Source organism: Centropristis striata, chromosome 8 (genome assembly GCF_030273125.1).
Source record: "Centropristis striata isolate RG_2023a ecotype Rhode Island chromosome 8, C.striata_1.0, whole genome shotgun sequence".
Classification (NCBI taxonomy): domain Eukaryota; kingdom Metazoa; phylum Chordata; class Actinopteri; order Perciformes; family Serranidae; genus Centropristis; species Centropristis striata.
The window spans coordinates 3,397,140-3,407,892 of record NC_081524.1 but is presented as its reverse complement, the minus strand read 5'-3'; the positions used below and the strand labels follow the sequence as shown (position 1 = coordinate 3,407,892).

General features: G+C 40.9%; 1 protein-coding gene across 2 annotated transcripts; it reads left to right on the top strand.

Annotated features, from left to right (window-relative positions):
* The first annotated feature begins 1,032 nt into the window (after positions 1-1,032).
* On the top strand, positions 1,033-10,373 carry LOC131976273 (myeloid cell surface antigen CD33-like). 2 transcript variants are annotated; one of them, XM_059339224.1, is made up of 5 exons: positions 1,033-1,119; positions 1,901-2,314; positions 5,513-5,833; positions 9,389-9,491; positions 9,585-10,373. In XM_059339224.1, exons 1-5 carry the CDS (start codon positions 1,059-1,061, stop codon positions 9,691-9,693), a joined length of 1,008 nt encoding a protein of 335 aa, XP_059195207.1. In that variant the 5' UTR covers positions 1,033-1,058; the 3' UTR covers positions 9,694-10,373. The 2 variants fall into 2 exon arrangements, with proteins under 2 accessions (XP_059195207.1, XP_059195206.1); XM_059339223.1 differs by having other exon boundaries at positions 9,386-9,491.
* Positions 10,374-10,753: the final 380 nt, after the last annotated feature.

Here is a 10,753-nt window from a genome sequence, read left to right as displayed (position 1 = left end):
GTAAATGTCTGTTTTTAATGTTTGGCTCCTTTGTTAAACTCTCTCTGTTTCACAAGTCAAAGATAACTTGAGTGACAGTCTGTGGTCACAGTACAGTAAAGAGCAAGCGCTGTCTGCCACATGTTCTTTCTTTCTTTCTAACATGTTCTTTAGTGAGTGTTCAACATGCAGGCATATTGTAACTAAGGAGGGAAAGAGTTAACGCCAGTTAATAGCTCAACATATTTATAATCTTGCATTTCATGTCAAGTGTCCACAGGATGTTGTTCTACAGAACACATTTATGTTTAGAGAAACACTACTTGGGGACTTTTTTTCAAATACAAATACAAATAAAAGAAGTTGCACAATTGACCATAAAAACCGCCGTTACAAATATAGAAGTGAAGAGGCTGCATGCGGCTGAATAATGACGAAGCTTTCAACAAGCGGTTAATAACCGACACTGCAGAAATCAACCAGTAATACAGAACAATCACCTGCATGCATATATACATTATATTTTAGCCCTAAGTAACAGACTAATGAGAACCAGCAGTGTGAAAATAAACTTCCTGTGAACTTGTTGAAGCTCAAAGAGGGAAGAGGTACATAAGGCAAGAAGAGACAAAGAGACGCTCAGAGCTGAGACACTCAGCAGAGATCACTGTGGAGAGAAGACAGCAGCAGACACAAAGAGGTAAGACACAATATTTACCTCGTATTTCAAATATTCAGTCAAATTATCAACTGTAGAAGTTATTCCTCCCTGGCTAATGTCATAAATTATTTAAAGAATTCTTAGCTTTACTTATGAACTAAGGTGTGCATTTAGTCCGGGGTTTGTGAGGTTGTAGATAAAGCTGCTGCAGACAATTTGAAATTATATTTATTAAGCTGCTCTTTTTAAGATATATATTTCAAAGTGCATTGAAATGAAACATTTCTAGGGACTTGCTACTTGTGTTGATGCTTCTGGTTCTGTTTCCTCATTTTAATGTTCAAAATGTATTTTTATCTCTGAAAGGCAAACTTGTCCAGTAGGGGGAGAGATCGACTGTTCAAACCATCGAGTCAGGATGTTTCTCCTCATGTGGGCGACTCTGCTCTTCTCTGTGAAAGGCACCACGACCGGGCAAAGTACGCTCTTTTGTTATAATCTTGTTACAGCCAAAGCAGCTGATAAGAACCTCAATGTTATTTTAACATTATTTAAAATTTAAATGGCTTTTAAATGTTTTCCTTTCAAGATCCACAAGTACTTTGTAGCTTAATTAATTAATAAAATCCTTAACCTTAATTGAAGATCTCACTTTACCACATGGCAAAAAATATTAGACCACCATTGTTTTCTTCAATTTTTGTTCATTTTAATGCCTGGTACAACTAAAGGTACATTTGGACAAATATAATGAAAACAACAAAAATAGCTGATAAGAGTTTAATTTAAGAGCTGATATCCAGCCATTTCCATGGCTTTCTAGATAATGATTTTGGTTATTATCAAGAAAACCATGGAAAATGTCTAGATATCTGCTCTTAAATTAAAGTCTTTCCAGTTATTTTTGTTGTGATAATTATATATTTCCATATTTTTTGTACCAGGCATTAAAATGAACAAGAGAGAAAAAAAGGGTGGTATAATAGATTTTTCCATGACTGTATATGGAAAAACAAAAACTAAGTAATCATTGAATTTTTATTTTGTTAGATGCAGTTTAGTTTTTGAAAATATAAGAAAATCGATAAAAAAATAACTGGCAATAGAAAGACAATATTTAATATCAGCCTCATACATTTGCAAATATGTAATGGTGTAATGATGCAGAAAAACACAATTTTTATGTAGATACCTCTCAGTAAAAGTAAAATCTCTTTGTCGGTCATGTATCAATATTATTTTTTCTCTTTTCTCTCTCAGTGACAGGTGGCGATGCAGATAGAGGACTACAAAGCCAAAGTTATGACCAGACCACCCTCAGTCAACCAGTAATAAGATCAGAGGCTGGACTCTGTGTTGCGATACCGTGTTCTTTCACTACCAGTTCTGGCTTTAAACCTGACACCATGGTTTGGTCCAAATGTGAACAATCCAGACAAAATTGTCATTATTCAGACATCATATTGCAAACCACCAACTACAACTGGGTTCAGTCTGGGTTGAAAGGACGATTTTCACTGTTGGAGCCTGACGTGAATCAGAAGAACTGCAGCATCATCATCAATGACGTCACTGAGTCAGACTCTGGATCATATCAAATCAGAGTTAGTGGTCTCAGTAACCATTGGAAAAGGGAATACATATACACTGCAACAGCAACTGTCTCTGTTAAAGGTATGAATATAAGCTGAATATTTTCATTGCTCTGCCTAACGGTGTGTTCAGACCGGACGCGTAGCGAATATTTTGCGCGACAAGATTACATACAAAGTCAATGCAAACACGCGAATAGACACGAATTTTTGCCGGCGGCGCGAATCGCGGGTTTCGCGCGACGCGAATGCCGCGATTGACGCGAATGTCGCGGCGCGAATGAAACAACGCAAATTCAACTTTGGTGAAATATTTGCGTGACGCTGTGTTGGGACAGCCTATCAGCGTTGAGATTCTGGACGACAGTGTCCGAGATACATACACCGCGTTCCAAATTATTACGCAAATTGTATTTAAGTGTCATAAAGATTACATTTTTTGATTTTCAATTAAACTCATGGATGGTATTGTGTCTCAGGGCTCTTTGGATCACTGAAATCAATTTCAGACACCTGTGATAATTAGTTTGCCAGGTAAGCCCAATTAAGGAAAAACTACTTAAGAAGGGTGTTCCACATTATTAAGCAGATGACCATTTCCAAGCAATATGAGAAAGAATAAGGATCTCTCTGCTGCCGAAAAGCGTGAAATAGTTCAATGCCTTGGACAAGGTATGAAAACTTTAGATATTTCGCGAAAACTTAATCGTGATCATCGTACTGTTAAGAGATTTGTGGCCGATTCAGAGCACACACGGGTTTGTGCAGATAAAGGCACAATGAGGAAGGTTTCTGCCAGACAAAAACATCGGATTAAGAGAACAGCTGCTAAAATGCCATTACAAAGTAGCAAACAGATATTTGAAGCTGCTGGTGCCTCTGGAGTCCCACGAACATCAAGGTGTAGGATCCTCCAGAGGCTTGCAGTTATGCGTTATTCTATCAGTTATTCTATTGGGCCACCCCTAACCAATGCTCACAAGCAGAAACGGCTGCAGTGGGCCCAGAAATACATGAAGACTAATTGTCAAACAGTCTTGTTCACTGATGAGTGCCGTGCAACCCTGGATGGTCCAGATGGATGGAGTGGTGGATGGTTGGTGGACGGCCACCATGTCCCAACAAGGCTGCGACGTCAGCAAGGAGGTGGCGAGGCATGTTTCGGGCTGGAATCATGGGGAGAGAGCTGGTCGGCCCCTTTAGGGTCCCTGAAGGTGTGAAAATGACCTCTGAAAAGTATTTGGAGTTTCTGACTGACCACTTTCTCCCATGGTACAAAAAGAAGAACAGTGCTTTCAGTAACAAAATCATCTTCATGCATGACAATACACCATCTCATGCTGCAAGGAATACCTCTGCATCATTGGCTGCTATGGGCATAAAAGGAGAGAAACTCATGGTGTGGCCCCCATCCTCCCCTGACCTCAACCCTATTGAGAACCTTTGGAGCATCCTCAAGCGAAAGATCTATGAGGGTGGGAGGCATTTCACATCCAAACAGCAGCTCTGGGAGGCTATTCTGACATCCTGCAAAGAAATTCAAGCACAAACTCTCCAAACACTCACAAGGTCAATGGATGCAAGAATTGTGAAGCTGCTATCAAATAAGGGGTCCTATGTTAAAATGTAACTTGACTTGTTAAGATGATTTTGATTGAAATAGCTTTTGATTTCAGTAAATATGACCTCCGAATGCTGGAAAATCCAAAAATGAGCATTTTCAGTTCTTAAAAACCTATAAAATGTTATAAAACTCACAGTGGAACAGTGCATTTTAAGTTTTTTATTTAAAAAAAAATGCTGTTATCATTGAGAGGTTTGTCCAATCACATTACAATTCATTAAACTAATGGTTGATGACTTAAATTATGCTGACTGTCATTTGCACCGACTATTTAGGAAAATCGGAGAAAAAACTCAGTTGCATAATAATTTGGAACACAGTGTACATGAGAGAGAGGAGAAAAGAGGCAGGAAGGAGGAGTGGGTCGGCAGGAGGGACAGGAAAAAGGTGGAAGTACTCTGCGGTCCTCTCTCCGTGCTGAGTGCGCCTCCGGATGATGTCACTCACCCAGACACGACGGCGTGTTTTCCGACGTATCTCGGACTTCCAGAGCAGGTACAGGGACGCTATGCTTGTCATGGTTGATGACAGAATGAAATGGAGGGAATTATTTGGCGCTAAATAGTCTCTTGGGCGAAAATTCGCGAGTTATTTACTCGCGCGAGTGACGCGAGTAAATTCAACTACTCGCGCGATCAACTCTCGCGAGTAACGCGACGCGAAAATTCGCTACGCGTCCGGTCTGAACACACGGTAAGAACTGCACTGATATATTTTGGTGGATCATATAAACTCACAGTTAGTGGTCACAAAAATTTGAAAAAAAAAAAAAAAACTGTTTGTGTTACAGCTATAAATACCCACAGCAAATATTGAATGTACAGTGTTATTTGTTATGTTTGTCTCTATAGATGTGTAAGGGTGCTTTCACAACCCAAGTCTGTTTGGTTCGTCTGAATCAGAGTGAAACTGATACTTTTGGTTTGTTTTGTGTTTATTTGTAAAATAACAAGATCCGGGAGGGGTGTGTATGAAGGCAAAGGGCAGGAAATATTCTCGCAGTTTTATTTCTTATTGGTTGGAACGTTGGCAGTGGAAAATGTAAACGCAGAGATAAACAAAGCAACATGAAGCTGAACGCACCAAAAGTACCTTTGGTTCTACCGGCTGTAACCCTGCTCTGGTGTTCCTACCAAACAACATCGGTCTTAAGCAGAAGTCCAAGTCAGTCCTCTTCAGGTCATATTGCATCTGTCGCTCTGTGTACAGCTCACAAAATGCCTATACAGGTAGCCCACAATATGCTGCGTTTCGGTTCACTTCCTTTATTTGGGTCGGATTAGGTTCACTCCACTAGGGTTCATTTGGAAATGGACCAAGACCCCAAGTGGTCTTGAACCGGTTGCTTTGGTCCACACTAGAGTACGTTTAGAGGGTTCATAAGCAACCAAACAAACTGTAACAAGGGTTGAACTGCACCAGAGTTCAATTGTAAGGGACTAAACTTTGGGTTGTGAATGCGCCCAAAGAGTTGGTCCAAACATTCCCTTTGGGAGGAAATTGTGATGGAGCTTTTCCCCTACGAACTTCCCTGTCATACCTATTTCTTAATGCTGGTTATTTTTGTCTAGTTTGAAACCAATAATGATCTACAAGCTGATTCTACTCATTGACTAATTCCTCCTAATGCCCTTTCTGTATTTGCTGTTCCATCAGGTCTGACCCAGAAGCCCACAGTGATGGTTCCTCCTCTGACAGAGGGACAGCAGACCACACTGACCTGCACTGCTCCTGGTCTCTGCTCTGGATCTGTTCCTACAATCACCTGGACATGGAGAGGAGCAGGAGAGGACGACTCTCACATCTCAGGAAACATCACAGCCTTCAAGACTGAGAATCTGACTGCTGTCACTCAGAGACACAGCTCAACTTTGACCTTTAACTCTTCAGCTGAACACCACGGCAGCAATATCACCTGTAAGGTCGGCTTCACAAACGGCATCACCACAGAGGAGACGGTGACTCTGAATTTGACCTGTGAGTATAACAAATACTGCACTTTTTTCTTACCTTTGCTTTTTGTTCTCTAAAATGTTTGTGTTTAATTCTGTCTCATGAAGGATGTTAAAATCACTGGAAATACCTGTTTGTAGGAGAGCGTGACCTTTATTTGAGTGTGCTTGAAAGAGCACACTATATGTTATTCACCAGGCTTATTTTGTGTGCTTGTTTGCAAAAGCACACTCATTGTTATTCCGAGGACTTATTCTCATTCTTCTGTTTCTTCCATGTTTTTTTTCCGGTCGACTACTCCTCCTGGAGTTTTGGTCTCACATACACGAAAAAGGTATCAAATCGACCGGCTCGGCCATAACAAGTTTTTTATGACTTTTTCTATGGGATTCGGCAAACGTTTTTCAAATTATTTGGCAAAAACACGGCAAGAAATCCCCCCAATGTTACCCTATGGAGAGGCTAGAGTGGATGACATCATCGCTAGAGTGCAGAGGGAGAGAAACATTTGTGCTCCAGGCCGCAGATACCACTCTACAGAAATAATTTTTACATAGAAACGTAGGAAAATTTGTCTTCTCACTCACATTGGTGTGCTAAAGCTGTCAGAGTTATAGTTTGGGCGTAGGACGCACAGATGATCCACCAACACCATACACAGCCTCATAGACCGACATGGTAAAAAAGGAGGGAAAATTCCTGGAGTAAAGCAGAGGTACCCGTTTCTTCTGATCACTCTAAAAACACATTTTCTTCATTTTTCTTCACAAAACACATATGTAGACGTTCAGGAAGAACTCAGGATGCTTAAAGTGAAGTCGGTTCAATAATAAGAGCTACGGTTTGGACAAAAATTATTTCTGTTCGAGGGGAACTTTTCCAGACATGTTGAAAGCTTGATCTGTCACATACCTCAGCAACGGTAGAGATAATACACTGTAAACTACTTGGCAGTTTGAATAATGTATGGGTTAAAGTCACGGGCCAGAGTCAAGCACACTCAAAATTTTCTTTAGAAATGTTCTAGTTTTAGTAGGTACTAGGGTTGCACATCTCTCTCTGATAAACGATTCGATTCGCATCTAGATACACAGGTTACGATACGATGTGTAAGAACAGTTCGATTTGATTCCACGATTATAATAATGTAAAGAAAATCGTTCTAGAACCTTTTTTTCCTTTCATGATTTGTTATTTGCACCATTCAGATTTATTATGGATACTATTAAAATAAAATAAAATACATTAAAAAAAACAGTAGAGTCTGTCTGTCAGCAAGAAACATTCAGTCCCAAGTGAGGCTGATCATTCCTGAGTGTAGGTTTGATCTGAGTGACATCATTTACATTTTACCTTAATCATCTAACCTAATACTAAGAGACTAAGAGCGATTCAAAAGCTCCAGCAGCTAGCTCCAGCAGCTAGCTCTGGCAACGTGGAACATCACCTCGCTGGCGGGGAAGGAGCCCGAGCTTATGCGGGAGGTGGATCGTTACCAACTAGAAATAGTTGGGCTCACCTCCACACATAGCGTGGGCTCTGGAACCAAACTCCTGGAGAGAGGCTGGACTCTCTCCTTTTCCGGAGTTGCCCAGGGCGAGAGGCGCCGGGCGGGTGTGAGGATACTCACAAGCCCCTAGCTGAGCGCCGCTGTGTTGGAGTTCTCCCCGAGGAATGAGAGGGTCGCCTCCTTGCGGCTGCAAGTCGCGAGGGGAAGGTCTCTGATTGTTGTCTGTGCTTATGCACCGAATTGCAGTTCGGAGTACCCAGCCTTCTTGGAGTCCCTGCGTGGTGTCCTGGAAGGGGTACCGCCTGGAGACTCTATAGTTCTTCTGGGAGACTTCAACGCTCACGTGGGTATGAATGACGGTACCTGGAGGGGGGTGATAGGGAGGAACAGCCTGCCCGATCTGAACCCGAGCGGTGTTTTGTTATTGGACTTCTGTGCTAGTCACGGATTGTCCATAACAAACGCCATGTTCGAACATAGAGTTGGTCATAAGTGTACCTGGTACCAGAGCACTCTAGGCCAAAGATCGATGATCGATTTCATTATCATATCATCAGATCTGCGGCCGCATGTTCTGGACACTCGGGTGAAGAGAGGAGCAGAGCTGTCAACTGATCCATCTACGTTCCAACCCTCACCTATGGTCATGAGCTTTGGGTAATGACCGAAAGAGCAAGATCGCGGATGCAAGCGGCTGAAATGAGCTTTCTCCGTAGGGTGGCTGGGCTCAGCCTTAGAGATAGGGTGAGGAGCTCAGACATCCGGAGGGGGCTCGGAGTAGAGCCGCTGCTCCTTTGCGTTGAAAGGAGTCAGCTGAGGTGGTTTGGGCATCTGGTAAGGATCCTCCCGGGCGCCTCCCGTTAGAGGTGTTCCGGGCACGTCCAACCGGTAGGAGGCCCAAGGGAAGACCCAGAACACAGTGGAGGGGTTATATCTCTCTCCTGGCCTGGGAACGCCTCGGGGTCCCCCAGGAGGAGCTGGATGCTGTGGCTGGGGAGAGGAACGTCTGGAATGCCCTGCTTAGCCTGCTGCCCCTGCGACCCGGCCCCAGATAAGCGGAGGAAAATGGATGGATCTAACCTAATAAAACATTGGCCGGTGTTCAGCGGACACAATCATGTTCTGGGATATTAAATAATTAATTTATCACCACGGTAGTCTATATACAGATGCAAATAATGATTTTTTTTTTTAAAATGATATAAAGGCATTCCCGTGTCCCTGAGCAGGACACAGTTCACAGTATAAATACAGAATGCAGGTTGTTATTCATGTGCAGCTGTTTGTTAAACAGAGAAAACACTTTATTATTATGATTATTATTAGTGCATGTCTACAGCTGTTAAAGCCGACTGACAGCTGATCAGATCATGTGACACTTTGGAGGAAATAAACAATGTCTCTTAAAACATTTCCTCTCTCCTCGATTCGTTTCCTTGCGTCTCTCCATGCGTTCCCGGTGGGCGGGACTAAAACGCAAGTGAACGGCGCAAGTGAGGGAAGCAGGGATGCGAAATAGACAATACGGGACGCACCCCGTGTGAAGCCACCAACCAATTCCAAGTCTCGTGATACCCGATCCATGACTCTACAACAGATTAATCTAGGAATTCATGTTTGGTTTGTATCGATTGAGGTGGCTGCTACCGACGCAGCCGTATCTCTCACTTGTTAAACCGAATATCCGGTCCCATTGGTTTATCGTTCACAACCCTAGTAGATGAAAATGTTTAAAGTTTCATAATGAGGCACAACATTTGGGCCCTATCTTGGAAGTAGTTCACAACAATAGTTAGTCCTGAGATATTTACTTAGTCGTTTACAAAGTCAACAATTTTTTTGTTTTTATGCTCCCTGTTTAATATCTTGTGTCTTGATGTAGGTCACAATTTGTTTTCCCTCATTTTAATACATTAGATGTGTAAGTGCTGATTCCCTTTTCAAAGTTTCATGAAAAACGTCACTTTTAGTTACTAAAATAGTTAAACTGAGGTAGTATATTGTGGTTAACTGAGTGTAAAGCACTAATAAACACCTAATCTATAAATCTATGTTATTTCTAACAGCAGATCAACAGGCACCAGGTGCAGTGCTTCCCTGGGTCGTCGTCGTTGTCGCTGGTGTTTCTCTCATTGTGAATGTCATCTGCATCATCATCTTGATGTTCCTTTGGTATGTTTCTACTTCATCATTTTATTATTTGAAGGCTCTGTAAATGCAGTGGAGGCTCTTTGCATCATGTGTCACTCTTTCTTCTGTGCAAAGGAACACAAGAAATAAGGTGAAACCAAAGCAAGAGGACAGAACGTACATGTCACTGAAGAGAACCGACCCGTCACCAGAGTATGATGTCATCGCTCAACCTCTGCACTAACAAGCTGTTCAACATGTAGAAGGATGCCACTTTTCTTTTCTTTGCATTGTATTTCATTTAAATGCAAATTTTTCATTATCATTATTGAACTTTATTGATCCAGAGCAATATTTCCTGTTTACCTGCTTTGCATTCTGCATTTCTTCACCAGTCTGCACATCTGACAAAAAGCATTTTTAACTTAAACTGTTTTAAATTTGATTGTAATATGTTATTGCAACTTTATTATTTTTGAAAAGTAGACTGCTGCTGTGGACATACAGATGCATCTCAATGATTTAGAATACCATAGAAAAGTTTCTTTTTGTCAATAATTCAATTCAAAAAGTGGAAATCACGCATTATATAGATCCATTACACACAGAATGAAACATTGCATGTCTTAATTTATTTAATTTCTTCTAATTATAATTATTATGGCTTACATTTAACGAAGACCTAAAATTCAGTGTCAGTTTTTTTTATATATTACAAAAGACCAATTTAAAAAAAAGTATATTTAATATGGAAATGTTGGCCTCTGAAAAGTATGTCCATCTATGTGACTCAGTAGTTGGTTGGGGCTGTTTGACTTGAACTACTGGAAATTAACTTTTCATCATATTCTAATTTATTGAGATGCACCTGTAGTCATTAACGTAATGTGCAGAAGCAATAAAATCACTTTTAAAACAATAAAATCCATTTGAATCCAATATTTTTTTGTTAAATTATAGATTTCTTCAGTAAGCAGCAGTGTCATAAGCATGATAATGTACATTGAGCAGGTTATTATTGAGTAATAAAGTGCTTCAGTTGGCTGCATCACCCTGTCAGGGTTTATTTGTGATAATGACCCAGTCATGTACATTATTCCTTAGTAATGTATGTACTATGTAAAATCCTGCTGTAAAGTGTGGTGTATATCATTCTTTTTCAAAACTTTTTATTCGTAGATATAGAGATTTTCAAACAGATTCACAAGCAATCAAAAATCATTACATGATATGAATATTTGGCCCAAAATGAATGATGTAAGTGGTGTGGTGTTGTGCTACACCTGCAACATTGTTTCCATTCA

Bases quoted from the DNA above. Each gene is read 5' to 3' on its own strand.
- LOC131976273 (XM_059339223.1), top strand. From the start codon at position 1,059: ATGTTTCTCCTCATGTGGGCGACTCTGCTCTTCTCTGTGAAAGGCACC. The intron at 1,120-1,900 runs GTACGCTCTTTT...TTTCTCTCTCAG, and splicing joins AGGCACCACGACCGGGCAAA to TGACAGGTGGCGATGCAGAT. The intron at 5,834-9,385 runs GTGAGTATAACA...TATTTCTAACAG, and splicing joins GGTGACTCTGAATTTGACCT to CAGATCAACAGGCACCAGGT.